This window comes from Cebus imitator, unplaced genomic scaffold (genome assembly GCF_001604975.1).
Source record: "Cebus imitator isolate Cc_AM_T3 unplaced genomic scaffold, Cebus_imitator-1.0 Scaffold101, whole genome shotgun sequence".
NCBI lineage: Eukaryota > Metazoa > Chordata > Mammalia > Primates > Cebidae > Cebus > Cebus imitator.
In genome coordinates this window covers 1,959,805-1,976,132 of record NW_016107416.1, presented here as the reverse complement: position 1 = coordinate 1,976,132, position 16,328 = coordinate 1,959,805, and the positions used below count along the sequence as shown (strand labels likewise).

At 36.4% G+C, this 16,328-nt stretch overlaps 1 protein-coding gene across 1 annotated transcript in view; it reads right to left on the bottom strand.

Annotated features, from left to right (window-relative positions):
* The window catches only part of BMPR2 (bone morphogenetic protein receptor type 2), a 180,319-nt gene that overhangs the window by 48,165 nt on the left and 115,826 nt on the right, over positions 1 to 16,328 (bottom strand). The window contains exons 4-5 of the mRNA XM_037741502.1: positions 3,772 to 3,882; positions 2,624 to 2,726 (exon numbers count right to left, since the gene is read on the bottom strand). Of these exons, the coding sequence (XP_037597430.1) occupies positions 2,624 to 2,726; positions 3,772 to 3,882 (214 nt within the window). The remainder of the gene's footprint in view (positions 1 to 2,623; positions 2,727 to 3,771; positions 3,883 to 16,328) is intronic.

The window sequence follows — 16,328 nt, the reverse complement described above, 5'->3', positions numbered from 1 at the left end:
TTTTTTTTTTTTTTTTTTTTTTTGAGACTAAGTCTCACTGTGCCACCCAGGCTGGAGTGCAATGGTGCTATCTCAGCTCACTGCAACCTCTGCCTCCCGGGTTCAGGCAATTCTCCTGTCTCAGCCTCCTGAGTAGCTGGGATTACAGGTGTGTGCCACAGTGCCCAGCTAATTTTTTTATTTTTAGTAGAGATGGGGTTTCACCATCTTGGCCAGGCTGCTCTGGGACTCCTGACCTTGTGATCCACCCATCTCGGCCTCCCAAAGAGCTGGGATTATAGGCGTGAGCCTCCACCCGGCCTGAGCTACTCACTTTTATGGCTTTAGCCTGACAGCAGGCTGAAATTAGCACTGTGCAGTGGAACTAAACTTGCTAAAGAAAACTGTTTCTAGGCTGGGTGTGGTAGCTCACACCTGTAATCTCAGCACTTTGGGAGGCTGAGACGAGATAGGTCAGGAGTTCAAGATCAGCCTGGCCAACATGGCAAAACCCTGTCTCCACTAAAAATACAAAAATTAGCCAGGCATGTGGCACGCACCTGTAATTCCAGCTACTCAGGAGGCTGAGGCAGGAAAATCACTTGAACCCGGGAAGCAGAGGTTGCAGTGAGCTGAGACGTACCACTGCACTCTAGCCTGGGTAAAAGAGCAAGACTCTGCCTCAATTAAAAAGAAAATAAAAGAAGAGAAAAAGAAAAGAAAAGAATACTGTTCTGGCATTGGGAAACTCAGGACATATTGGTAAAGCCACAGTTGCTGGCAAGTGAGGGGAGAACTCTCGAAAGGAGAAAGTCAGAGAGAGGAAAACTCGTACAAGACAGTCTCCAGCTGAAGATAAAATAACTGAACTGAGATTTGAGCTTCTGCCCCAGACAAGTTTGTGATATGTGTCCAACCAAGTTAAATGCTTACTAAAACAAAAAAAAAACTTGACACACTTTAGAAGAGTCCAGTGTCTCCACAATACAATATTCACAATATCCAGAATACAAAAAAATTACTGAACACACAAAGAACCAGCAAAATGTAACCCATTCTCATTTTTGGCTTCTAGGGATTGCTTTCGCTTTTTATTGAAACAGGTTAGGGATTTACCATCATTTATTTAAGGATGTATGTTGTATCTCATACACTATTTCCAGGTTAAAATTATACAAAGTGTCCTTTAAAAAGGTTATATTAATATATAGTTAATTCAGCAATTTTTGGGAGTGTTTCTATGACTTAATCATGGTTAAACTTCCATGGGTTAATTAGTATTTCTTTCAACCTTGTAAACTGGACATTTTACTGTACATTTCTTAGCCACACACACTTCTTTTGTGAATTGGCAGTTAATATCTCTTGTCCATTTTTTTTGGGATGGGGTCTCTGTCGCCCAAGACCTCACTACAACCTCTACATCCTAGGTTCAAGTGATCCTTCAACCTCTCAGTCTCCTGAGTAGCTGGGATTACAGGCGTGTGCCACCATACCCAGCTAATTTTTTAATTTTTTACCAAATACACGGGGTTTCGCCATGTTGCCCATGGCTTGTCTTGAACTCCTGGGATCAAGCAATCCACTCACTTTGGCCTCCCAAAAATTCTGGGATTACAGGTGTAAGTCACCACACCCAGCCTTTTTGTCCATTTGCTATAGAACGTTTCTTTCATCTTGATTTATATCAGTTATTTATCAAGTTTTCCCTTGTATGTTGAATTTTTTTTTTCAAATTTGGCTTTTATCTTTGTTTATGGTATGTCTCTCCCAAAACAGAAAGTTCTTACAATTTTTTTATATAATCAAATCTATCATATCTATTATTTAATAGTCTCTGGTTTGGGGATCATAGTTTTCAAGTCACTCTTAATAAAGATCATAAAAACACTTGTCATAGCAACACTTTTAATGTAGCTTCTGAGATATCACCAAATGAAATGTAACTTCTATATATAAGAAGAGTCTTATGTATCTACAAAAACATGTAATATATGCATACAAGGATTATTTATTTGTTGTCTACTACAGATTCCTTGGTGTCACACTGTTTTCAAAATTTCATGTCTTTATTCTCATACCCTGTACAAATCTGGACTCAAGGTCAACCCCTTTCTAAATATATTTTCTTTTTCTCTTTTAAGATGGAGTCTTGCTCTGTCACCTAGGCTGGGACTACAGGTATGTGCCACCACTCCCAGCTAATTTTTGTATTTTAGTAGAGATGGGGTTTTGCTACGTTGGCCAGGCTGGTCTTGAAATCCTGACCTCAAGTGATCCACCTGTCTAGGACTCCCAAAGTGATGGGATTACAGGAGTGAGCCACTACGCCTGGCCATATTTTCTTTAATAACCCCCTTTTCATCATTTTCTTATCCACTGTACTTTTCTTCATAGCATTTACTACTACTTGCAATTATATTATACATTCCTTTACCTGTTTGTAGATGCCCCAACTCAAATATAAGCCCCAGGAGACATGCCTGTATTGTTCACCTATATTCCCAGTGCCTAGAATAGACCTTGACAAAAAACTGGTATTTAATAAGTAAGGGTTAAATAAATGAATGAATGTCTTAATGAGTGAATGAAATCACTGTTCCAAGTCTAGTATAATAGCAGAAACAAGAGTCCATAATCTAACAGCAAACTTACCTCCAACAGTTTCAGATTATCTAGGTCAAGAGAGGGTTCGGATGCTGCTGCCTCCATCATGTTCATACTGTGAAGACCTTGTTTACGGTCTCCTATAGGAACAGGAAAAAGGTTACTAATACATGGTTTCCTTTTTTTTGTTTTGAGACAGAGTCTCGCTCTGTTGCCAGGCATCAGGCTGGAGTGCAGTGGTGCGATCTCGGCTCACTGCAAGCTCCGCCTCCCGGGTTCAAGCAATTCTCCTGCCTCAGCCTCCCAAGTAGCTGGGACTACAGGCGCGCGCTACGACGCCCAGCTAATTTTTGTATTTTTTAGTAGGGATGGGGTTTCACCATGTTAGCCAGGATGGTCTCGAACCTGACCTTGTGATCCGCCCGCCTCGGCCTCCCAAAGTGCTGGGATTACAGGCGTGAGCCACCGCGCCCAGCCTAATACATGGCTTTTTAAAAATGATTATCTTTTTATGCTTTTTACAATATTATAGTTAAAAAGAAGGGCTGCAGAAAGATTGGCAGCAAGATTTACACCTAATCTCAATGAGAATAAAACTATTTACTAAACTTGCTAACATCTATAAATGCAGATGAATGCACAATGGCATGAAGGCCAAATTCTGGGAGACACTTCCATGATGACTTAATTGAAAAGTTTAAAACCTTAAGTAATATTACAAAAACTTTAAAGAAGACTATACAGAAGTTATTCAAATGAGTGAATGAATGAATGCTGATTTCTTAAACAGTCCATCAAACCTAAAGCTTATTAGAACCAACTGAACATTTGATGATACTGAGGAATTACTATTTTTTCAGATGTGAAAATGGTACTATGAATATATATTCTTAAAGCCATTATATTATAGAGATAATATTTATAGATAGATGATATCTAATTAACTACTTACAGATATATGATATCTGTGATTTGCTTCAAAATAATCCAGTGGCATGGAAAGGGGTAGTGACTGATAATTTAGATGAAACAACACTGTCCATATGTGAGAATTATTTAGGCTGGGTGTATTCTGCATAACTTTGAGAGTATTTTTTTTTAACATAGGGAATTTAAAAGGAGAAAATAAATTCTGATTAAATTGCATGTTTAATAAACAATAGGACAGAAAGTGGTGATTTTTACCTGTCAACATTCTGTATCCAAACCATAAGGCAACTATCAAAACAGCTAACACAGAGACTGATGTCAAAGCAATGATTATTGTCTCATCTCGGTTAAATGAATGAGGTGGACCTAAAAGAAAACAAATTTTGAAATGTTATCATTTTTTTAAAAAGTATTTTGTTAAATACTGATAGACTGCCCTTTAGAAAGGCTGTATCAATGTATAATCAAATCAGTAATGTTTTTGGATCAAAGGAAATGAAAGAAAAAATTAGTAATAAATTTGTGATAATTGCAAATTATATAATCATACAGACTATTCCATATAGATCTGGAACACTGAAACACCAAGTAGGTGTGCTCCTAATTATTGAAATATCAGCTATGCCATGGAATAGCATAGACAGGATGGTATAATATTAAGAGTCTTAGAATCTAGTGGTTTTAGAATCACATTTGGTTTTAAATCCTCAATTTCCTCATTTATAAAAATAGTACTCTGTATTTCCCAAGTTAGCTGTGAGGTTTAGATGGCAGTCTAAGTACTTAGTACAATGTCAAGAATATGTTTTCTGACTGGGCACGGTGGCTCATGCCTATAATCCCAACACTTTGGGAGGCTGCTGCAGGAGGATCACTTGAGACCAGGAGGTCAAGACCAGCCTGGACAACATAGCAAAACCCCAGGCATTAAAACAAGCAAACAAGCCAAATTAGTCAGACATGGTAGCATGCACCTGTAGTCCCAGCTACTCAGGGGACTATGGCAGGAGGATTGCTTGTGCCCAGGAGTTTGAGGCTGCAGTGAGCCATGATGGTACCACTGCACTCCAGCTTGGGTAATGTAGTAAGACCATGTCTCTTAGAAAAACTTTAAAGTTTTTAAAAAAGAATATGTTATCTATGCAATAAATGATAGTTATGTTTATCGATATTGATTTTATTATTAATAAAAATACCATGGCTTTACAGGCAGTTAAATCTGAATTGGACTTCAAGCTCAGTTCTTCCACTTAGGAAAGTTTCTTCAACTATCTGGGCCCAAGTTTACACATTTGCAGAATGGAATGGGAACACACATAAGCAAATCACAGGGCTATGATGAACATGTAAACATTTTATGTGTTAAGTTCCATTCTGTGGGTCAGATCATAGCTAGAGTAAATACCCTTTAGGATGGATGGCCACAAACTACAGCATAGCCAAAAGAGAGCAAGTACAACTGTGAAGGTATGAGATCTCTGAACTGTGATGGGTAGAAATAACAAAAAGCATTTGAGGAGGAAAAAAAAAAAAGATAACTTGGGAGGGTATGATAGTTGTCTTCATGCCAAAAAATGGACTTGATTTGGACCAAGAAAAAATAACCAGTTCCAATTAGCGTTATCTTTAAGGATAATAATCTTTAGTTCAGCATACAGAAAAACATGGCTTATAAACAGACCTGTCTAAAATAGAAAGAATTACCCTACGAAAGAGCTGTTCATTGTTTTACTAGATGCAGCCATGCAAGGTTTGGTAATACTGATCAGAGGCTGTGCTTGATGACTGCCAGTATCTTCGTTCATTCTTTATATTCAATCAAAATCAAGCATGTTGTACTCAAATTAGAAGCTTCTGTGGCAAAGTAAGATGCCTCTATGGCAAAGAGTTCCTCTGAAGGACATTCCTGTTCTAATGAATTTATTTATCTCAATCAAATTAAGTAGAAGTTGCTTATTAAAATGTCAAAACTATATTTCTGTAGAAAGATCTGTTGAAACAATACTGAAATACTCTTAATTTGCAGGCCATTTATTAGATTTTCTTTTTTCCTTCCTTCCTTCCTTCCCTCCCTCCCTCCCTTCCTTTTTTTCCTTTCCTTCTGTCCTTCCTTCCTTCCTTTTTCTTTAACAGAGTCTTGCTCTGTCACCCAGGCTGTAGTGCAGTGGCACAATCTTGGCTCACTGCAAATTCCACCTCCTAGGCTCAAGCAATTCTCATGCCTCAGCCTTCTGAGTAGCTGGGATTACAGGAGTGCACCACCACACCTGGCTAATTTTTTGTATTTTTAGTAGAGATGGGATTTCACCATGTTAGCCAGGGTGGTCTTGAACTCCTGGCCTCAAGTTGATCTGCCCACCATGGCCTCTCAAAGTGCTGGGATTACAGGCATGAGCCTTGGTGCCTGGCCCATTTATAAGATATTAACAGATTGTAACATATTGATCACTCTACCTCCTTTTAACATACAAAGTAAGTTACAGGCAGAAAAGCTACATATAAAACTCATTTTACCACAGTGAGATATTATTTCACACACATTAGCATGGCTACAATGTTAAAAAGGAAGAAAATCAAAAGCACTGGCAAGGATGTGGATAAATTAGAACTCTTGTACATTGCTGGTGGGAAATAAAGTGGTAAAACACAGCAGAAAAAGTTTACAAGTTCCTCAAAAAGTTAAACATGGAATCACCAGAAGACCCAGTAATTTCACTCCTAGGCATATATCCAAAAGAACTGAAAACAAGTGTTCAAACGAAAACTTCACACGCAGGTTCACAGCATCACTATTCACAATAGCCAAAAGTGGAAATAACACAAATGTTCATAAACTGATGAATGGATAAACAAAATGTGGTATATTCAATACAAAGGAGTTACAAAAGGTTGAACACTCTATGATCCCACTGAAATAAAATACCCAGAATAGGCCAAATCCATAAAGACAGAAAGCAGGTTAGTAGCTGCCAAGGACTGGGAGAGGAGGAAATAGGGAGAGACTGCTTATTAGATGCTGGATTTCACTTACGGGGTGATGAAAACATTTTTGAGCTAGATAGAGGTAATAGTTGCACAACAATGTGAATGTGTTGAGTGGTACATTTCAATATGACTAATTCTAAGTTATATAAATTTTACTTCAATTAAAAAAAAAAAAAACTAAGGCTGGACATGGTGGCTAATGCCAGTAATCCCAGCACTTTGGGAGGCCAAGGCAGGCGGATTACAAGGTCAGGAGTTCGAGACCAGCCTGGCTAACATGGTGAAACCCTGTTATCTACCAAAAATACAAAAATTAACTGGGCATGGTGGCGTTTGCCTGTAATCCCAGCTACCCAGGGGGTTGAAGCAGGAGAATCACTTGAACCCAGGAGGCGGAAGTTGCAGTGAGCTAAGATTGTGTCATTGCACTACAGCCTGCGCGACAGAGCAAGACTCCATCTACACACACACACACACACACACACACACACACACACACACCAAACACTAGCTCATTTTAGAATTTGCTAAACTTAAAAAACTATTACACATAAACATATGCACACATACACACATATACAAAACTAAATAATTTATAGACTCATGACTATACACAGATATTTTATGTCCTTATAGTTTTTGTTTTCCAGAAAGTCATATAGTTGGAATGATACAGCATATAATCTTTTCAGACTGGCTTCTTTCACTTAGCAATATGTACTTTATGTTCCTCCATGTTTTTTTGTGACTTAGCAGTTCATTTCCTTTTATCACTGAGTATTATCCATGTTATAGATGTATCATAGGTTACCTGTTCACCTACTGAAGGAAATCTTGGTTACTTCCAAGTTTTGGCATTATGAATAATTATTTGTAATTATAAATATCTGTGTAAACTTTTGTGGGATGAAGTTTTCAACTCATTCAGGAACATAATTGCTGGATCAAATGATAAGCCTATGTTTAGTTTGTAAATAACTATCAAACTGTCTTCCAATGTGGCTGTACCATTTTGCATCCCCAGCAGCAATGAATGAGAATTCCTGTGTTCTGCATTCTCACCAGCATTTTACATTGTGTTTTGGATTTTAGTCTTTCAAATAGGTTTGTACTGGTATCTCATTATAGTTTTAAGTTGTAATTTCTAATGACCTATGATGACAAGTATCTTTTCATATAATTATTTGTCATCTGTCTATCTTCTTTGGTGAGGTATCTGTTCAGATCTTTCACCCACTTTTGAACTGGACTGTTTGTTTTCTTATTAGTAAGTTTTAACAGTTCTTTGTATATTTTGGATACAAATCATTTATTAGCTTTGTGTTTTGCAAATAGTTTCTCCTAGTGTGGCCTTTCATTGTCTTGGTAATAAGATAATGCTGGCATCATAAAATGAATTAGGAAGTGTTCCCTATGCTTCCATTTTCTGAATGAGATTATAGAAAAATGTTGTTGGTTTATATATTTATTTAAGATGGAGTCTCACTCTATACCCAGGATGGAGTGCAGTGGCATAATTTCGGCTGACTGCAACCTCTGCCTCCCGAGTTCAAGGGATTCTCCTGCTTCAGCCTCTGGAGTAGCTGGGATTACAGGTGTTCGTCATCACACCTGGCTAATTTTTGTATTTTAGTAAAGACAGGTTTTCACCATGTCGGCCAGGCTGGTCTCCAACTCCTGACCTCGGTGATCCACCCACCTCAGCCTCCCAAAGTGTGCTGGGATTACAGGTGTGAGCCCCACGCCTGGTCATGATGTTTCCTTAAATGTTTGCTAGAATTCAACAGTGAAACAATCTGAGCCTGGTGCTTTCTATTTTGGAAAATTATTAATTTTATTATATAATTACTATATATCATTATTATATATATACATATATATACCTATTCAGATTACATATATGCCTATTGAGATAGTATATTTCTCCTTGTGTGAATTTTAGTAGATGTGTTTTTCAAGGAATTGATCCATTACACTTCAATTCTCAAATCTATGGACACAGAATTATTCATGTTATTACTTTACTATCCTTTTAATGTCCATGGGATTGTAGTCATGACCCCTTTTCCCTTTGTGACATTAATGACTTGTTTCTCTTTTCTTTTTGGTAGCCAAGGCTAGAGATTTATTAATTTTATTGATCTTTTTGGAGAACCAGCTTTGGGGTATGTTGCTTTTTCTCTATAATTTCCTGTTTTTAATTTCATTGATTTTATTTTTTTTCTTCTGCTTACTTTGTCTTTAATTTGCTCCTCTTTTACTAAGGTTGAAGCTTAGTAAAGCCCTGATTTGTTTTGTTAAATAAAAGGATATATATAATTAAATCTAATTTCATCTAGTTAGCACTGAAAAAAACCTGGCCAAAATTTTACCACTAATATGGCAGACAACAACTACTTAGATTTTTCATCTAACAAGGTTGTTCCTTGTTCCTTTTCATTGTCTTGTTATTAAGATAATGCTGACATCATAAAATGAGTTAGGAAGTGTTTCCTCTGCTTCCATTTTCTGAAAGAGATTATAGAAAACTGATATTTCTTTTTTCTTTTCTCTTTTTTGAGACAGTCTTACTCTGTTGCCCAGGCTGGAGTGCAGTGGCATTATCTCAGCTCACTGCAACCTCCACCTCCTGGGTTCAAGCGATTCTCCTGCCTCAGCTACCTGAGTAACTGGGATTACAGGTGTGCGCCACCACACATGGTTAATTTTTGTATTTTTAGTAGAGACGGTTTTCACCACATTAGTCAGGCTGGTCTTAAACTCCTGACCTCATGACCCTCCCGCCTCGGCCTCCCAAAGTGCTGGGATTACAGGTATGAGCTACCGCACCCGGACTGATTATGTTTTACTATAAAATGCTTATGCACAGAAAAACTAAAAGATTAACAAAGATTTGGGGTGATTTTTAAAATATTTTATAAACTTTCTATAATAAATATGCATTATCTCTAAGTAGAAAAAAAAATGCCATGATTTTAAAAGAACTCACTTATGTCGGGCTTAGTGGCTCATGCCTGTAATCCCAGCACTTTGGGATTACAGGTGGATCACAAGGGCAGGAGTTCAAGACCAGCCTGAGCAATATGGTGAAACCCCAACTCTACTAAAAATACAAAAATTAGCTGGGCATGGTGGCAAGGGCCTGTAGTCTCAGGTACTCAAAAGGCTGAGGCAGGAGAATCACTTGAACCTGGGAGGCAGAGGTTGCAATGAGTCAAGATCAAGCCACTACACTCCAGCCTGGGTGACAAAGCAAGACCCCATCTCAAAAAAAAAAAAAAAAAAAAAAAAAAAAAAAAAAAAAAAAAAAAAAAAAAAAAAAAAAAAAAAAAAAAAAAAAAAAAAAAAAAAAAAAAAAAAAAAAAAAAAAAAAACAGAAGAATTCACTTCTTGCTCTTTAGGAGTTCATGATGGAGTACCAGTTTTTATGTATGAAGTATTAATATTTTCTTTATTAACTGGGTACAGAATATTCCTGCATTGATATCAATGAGGAATTATACTCCAACATCTTTTTTGGATCCCAGCTGTTCTGAAGGCCTGAGAGTTAAAAAAAAATTCTGGCATGTGATACATAAGATTTACCACAGAAACAAAAATTCTACTTAATATTAAACAAAATGCATAATAAAATAATGACAATTTTCAACCTATTTTCCTTTGTCTACAAAAATCTAAACATACCACAGGCATCTTAATGATTTCATATATATTTCATATTATAACCACTGAAAACTAGTTTATATTAAATGGCGAAGAGGTTTACCCAAAAGATAAGCTATTATCCTTTTATCTCTCCTTATTCTCAAATATTAAAAGACAAGAATAATAAAGCAGGTGCATAATAATTCAAATATACTGACTATATACATCTTGTAAGAATTATCAACATCAGGATAATCCAATGATTTCTTTAGAATTAACTAAAGAAGCAAACAAGGAAAGGGAACAAACCACTTAAACGATGTTTTTAAGTATAGTTAAACTGTTGTGCATAGTGTGGGTTGCTGAAAAACCACAGACAGCTGGTCCAATGGTAGTGGTTTATCAAAACTTACTAACATTGGTGTCACTAAAGTTGGTACACAACTCCCAACTACTAAATTTGACTGGCTAAAAAGAGAGAGAGAGAAATAAAAAGCCACAGAGGCAGACAGATCAGCCTGGAGAGAGAGAGAGAGAGAGAGAGAGAGAGAGAGAGAGAGAAATAAAAAGCCACAGAGGCAGACAGATCAGCCTGGTAAGAACCCAAAAGGTCTGGGATGCACTTAAGCAGCAGGTTGAGGCTAACCTTAAGAGCCAACAATAAAATTGCAAACAAATTCTATAAGGTATAAATGCAGTTGTCAATCAAAGAATGCATCTCACATGTGTATGTCTATTCAGCAATACCTACATAGTGGATGATTTTGTTAATGACACCTCCAGATTAGCAAGTATTGGCTAGCCTAAAAAATATACGATCAACCCAGCAATCCTATTACTGAATACGTATTCAAAAAATAAAAATAAATTTTTCTACCAAAACGACACACACACTTATATGTTCATCACAGCACTATTCACAATAGTTAATTCCAACAAATGGAATGAACCCAGGTGCCCATCAACTGCAGACTGGATAAAGAAAATGTGTTACATATACTCCATGGAATACTACACAGCCATAAATAAGCACAAAATCATGTCCTTTGCAGCAATGTGGATGCAGCTGGAGGACATTATCTTAAATGAACTAATGCAGGAATAGAAAATCAAATATTATCAAAAAAGTGGTAGCTAATCACTGGGTACACTTGAACAAAAATATGGAAATGACAGATGCTGGGGGCTACTAGATGGGGGAAAAATAAAAGGAGATGAGGGCTGGAAAAAACTACCTATTGGGTAATGTGCTCACTACCTGGGTGATGGAATTATTCATATCCTAAACCTCAGCATCAATGCAATACATCCATTTAATAAACCTGCACATATACCCACTGCATCCAAAATAAAAGTTGAAATTAAAAATACATATACACACAACCAGGTAGTTTTTTTTCCTGAAAAATCCATATTTTATTCCACAAAATTAACAAATATGGCACTATCTCTAAAATAAATAATAGGGCCAAATTCTTTGTGGGTGATACCCATAAAAAAACAAAGGCCAACATTCTAAATGAAAAAGCTACCTTACTTTGCAGTAGAATTCAACAGCTTCTGCAATCATTTCATTTCTTCTACTGCCAAGAAGAAAACCTCATATAGTTACAATGAGAATACCAGTCTTAGTAGTTGAACCATAAGAGATAAAGGTTGTAAGGGGTGTGATTTAAACATGCCTTATAACATACATTAGGTTGGTGCAAAAGTAATTGCGGTTTTTGCCATTACTTTTAATTATGTTTAACGGCAAAACAGCAATTACTTCTGCACCAACCTAATAGGTGCTGGTTTTATCTGGCATAAGAAACAAGACAGGCTGGGCGCAGTGGCTCACACCTGTAACCCCAGCACTTTGGGAGGCCAAGGCGGGTGGATCATGCGGTCAAGAGATCGTGACCAACCTGGCCAACATGGTGAAACCCTGTCTCTACTAAAAATACAAAAATTAGCTGGGCATGGTGGTGCATGCCTGTAGTCCTAGCTACTCAGGAGGCTGAGACAGGAGAATTGCTTGAAACCGGGACACAGAGGTTGCAGTGAGCTGAGGTCATGCCACTGCACTCCAGCTTGGCAACAGGGCAAGACTGTCTCAAAAAAAANAAAAAAAAAAAAAAAAAAAGGAAGAAAGAAAAAGAAACAAGACAGCCTTCAGTGATATCTTCTATACATGTCAGGTGTAGACAAACCATGTAAACTACTACTAGGATAGAAATGTGAGCTACTATATACATTCTACATAAGAACTAATTGAAGACATTCTTTAGGAAACCAGTGGAACAGTCAAGTACTGATTATCTAAAGCAGGGGGCTCTATCTAGTCTTTTGGTTTCCCTGGGCCACACTGGAAGAAGAAAAATTGCCTTGGTCCACACATAAAATACACTAACACTACAATAGCTGATAAGCTTTAAAAAAAATCACCAAAAAAACCTTGTAATGTCTTAAGAAAGTTTATGAATTTGTGTTGGGTTGCATTCAAAGCTGTCCTGGGCTGCATGTGGCCCACAGGCCAAAGGCTGGGCAAGCTTGAAACAATGGTGAAGAGTTAGCACTTAAAAGCTTTGAATAATCTTTGAAATTGATCACAGGGAGTAAGGCAAATGAATACCTTGCAATTAAATATGTTTTTTTAATGTGAATCATTTTTCATCATGAAATGCTCTTAAGAATACAAAGCATTGGCAGGGTGCGGTGGCTCACGTCTGTAATCCCAGCACTTTGGGAGGTCAAGGCGGCCAGAGCACAAGGTCAGTAGTTCAAGACCAGCCTGACCAGAACGGTGAAACCTTGTCTCTACTAAAAACACAAAAATTAGCTGAGCATGGTGGCATGTACCTGGTGATAGAGCAAGATTCTGTCTCAAAAAAAAAAAAGAATATAAAGCATCTTTCCTGCTCCACTAAATATACTACATACCTACAAGACTGTTAGAAATTCTCAGATCACTGGGGTTCTTTAGTCTGATTTCCAAGTTTTCCAGTTCATTCTTTGTCTATTGCTTTTAATGTCAATGTGCTTGTCTTAACTGTTTTTTAGAATCTAGCATGGGGTTTAAAAATGAAAGGCCTAACGTTGTAAATGAATGTAAAGTTACAGAAAACAGACACAAAACCCTAAGAGACTTCCCTAAAAAACATATGAACTTTCATACAAAGATTTTGTAGCACCCACCTTACCTGCCTGTAGGATTTTTAGTCTTGTTTTCTGATTCTTGACTGTGTACCAGACATATAGGAATGTCTAGATAAGTAAGGCATTACACCTCACTCCTCTAAATCTCCATAAACTGTTTTAGAAACCTCAGGCCAGGCACAGTGGCTCACACCTGTAGTCCCAGTACTTTCAGAGGCCTAGGCAAGCAAAAGTTTGAGACCAGTCTGTGCAACATGGGAAAACCTTGTCTCTACAAAAACAAGGAAAATACAAAAATTAGCTGGGTGTGGTGATGTGTGCATGTAGTCCCAACTACTCAGGAGGGCTGAGGTGGGAGGATCACTTGACCTCAGGATGTTGAGGCTGCAGTGAGCCAAGACTGTGCCACTGTACTCCAGCCTGGGCAACAGAGTAAAACTCCATCTCACAAAAAATAGAAAAGAAAAGAAGAGAAATTTCAGTGCCATCCTTTATTTCTTTATTCATAGGTTTGGAGGAGAAATGTGTATTTCAAAAGAATTTTGTGGTACTTGGACACCACAAAGCTGAAGAATGAAGAATAAACACACAAGATGAAGAATGGCACAAAAAATAAGAGATTTGTTTTAACCTTCTACATAGTGCTATGGACTGAATATTTATGTCCCCTACAAACTCATATGTTGAAGCCTAAATCCCCAATGTGACAGTATATGGAGGTAGAACCTTTCGAAGGGAATTATATAATGAGGGCAGAGCCCGTTTCATTATAAACCATATGACTGGTTAAATTTCAAATAAAACTTTCAAGCCTATGTCACATAGTCTAAAAATATGAGATCCCTGAAAAACTGCCAGGAAAAATATTTCAATACGGGTATTCACATGTATGTGCAATAAAAGAGGCCTTTAAAACTAGAAAGCTCCTATTTTTATTGTCTGTTTCTTAAAAAAAAAAAAAAACTCCTTTTTTTATAGTGGGCCACACACTTTGAGATAGACTACAAAAACAGCAGTGATCAAGATAAATTCCTCTGCCTCATCAGAGTGATTCTCTCTCATTATTACATGAGTTGCACTTAATCATTACATAACATATACTACATATATGTTATACCTGAATTGCCTTGTTCTCTTACCTCTAATAAACTCTCTTTTTCTTCCCTATTAGTTTTCTCAGTAAAATACTTAGCCAAATGTAAACACTGCTATGTATGCCTGTGTGCAATAGCTGGGCTTATACAAGCAAGGACTTCCTGAATTCAGAACAGACAGGGAACCTCTGTCTGTCTCATTGGAGCCTGGGATGTTTCTGTTTACAAATCCTGGAGCCAGGCCGGTGCCACTAATGGAGGCGTTCTGTCTGTTTCCTTGCTACACTCAGCCTTTGTCTGGGTCTGTGTCAAAGAAAGAGCAACATTGTTACATGTGCAGCAAGCAGCAAAGAGAAGCTTAAATATAACACACCAGTGGTTATGTCAGCTCCTTCATCTTTTACCACTCTGTAGAAAGGCAAATTGGGGATTAGTTTTTGTAGTTTTCAAGCAATGTATTTTTCATACAAGTAGAGAAAAACATTTAAATCCAAAACAATGTGATCAGAGTTAAATGAATTCCTTAGCAAAATAATCCAAATTGTTAAAATATTGTTTCTGTACTATAATTCATTATGGAGCTCAATATTTTGAACAAATGTTTTTATAGGAAATAAACAATGTTGATTTATTTTAATTAATATGTCTGGAATGGCAGTAATCATAATCAGACTAATGTTTATATTTAATGCCCTAAAAACAAATTGAGAGGGGGCAGACTTCTTGTTTTACTTTTTCAAACAAGTAGTAAATACTGAATATGAAAGACTGGTTTAAATGTAACTTGTTAATTATTTTGAATAGATCTAGCTTGGAAGAAAAAGTAAAAAATAACAAAAAAGAAAAATAACCCATACTTTGCTAATTAAGTTAAGGCATTTTATGACTCAAATGATAAGTGAATTACAAAAGAAACAGTGAAAAACTGAAGAAGAGAGATAAATATTAAAAAAGAAAGGAAAAAATCATTAAGACATTCCGTGCCCCTCCTCCTTAACTTTTAGCTTCATATTTACAATTTTAATTTCTTTAGAATGTATTTTAAATAGCTGTTTTATAATTAGGAGAGATAATTTCAACAATTTGTTTATTTTATTAAAGAATGAATTAAAACAGTTAATTATATTTGATTGGAATAAAATTCTTAAATAAAAAATGGAAAGATCAAATTTAATAAACTAGGAATTTTTAAAATATGAGAAAAATAGAATTAATTTGCAGACCATTGTATATTAAAAACATTTATTAAAGTATAAAGAAAATACCATTAAATATGCTCTTGAAGTATTTTTGGTATAATTCTAGTTTACCCCTATTGTACTAAGATTGTACTTTTTAGTTATGATAGAACAGTGTCTGTTACTCTATACAACTTTTAAAAAAAAGTATTTAATAATTCTTAAAAAACACCAATAACCTAATTGAGTAAGAAACATCCATTTAAGGCTGTTACCAATAGAAAACCTAGTCACTATAATATTCATTATTTAAAACAAACAAATTAAAAATAAAATTTACAATACAGAAAAGTCACAAGACTCACAATATAGAACCAAACCAAAGAATGTCACTCAAAGATCCCTAGTCAATTTTCCTAACTGCTCCACAAAACGACAATTCTAAATTCAGAATCCATACTCAAGACCCGTTTTCAGAAAATGACCATGTACTAATAATTTGACTATCAAAGTGAAAGCTATGCCTTCCAGTTATTTACTGACTGAACAACAAAACATGAATTGCATCATGCAGGCAACTCCCTCAATCCATTTCATGGTCTTTTAATTATCATAGCAACCTTTGATCTTTTATAAGGAAAACAAGATAGATATTCGGAAAAAAATGAATAGCTTTTTTTCCTATTAAATTTTTGCTGGTCTGTTTCCTAGTTTTTTTCCCTTGCTCTGGCTCTCCCATTTCCCACAATGATTTCCTTTTTTTTTTTTTTTT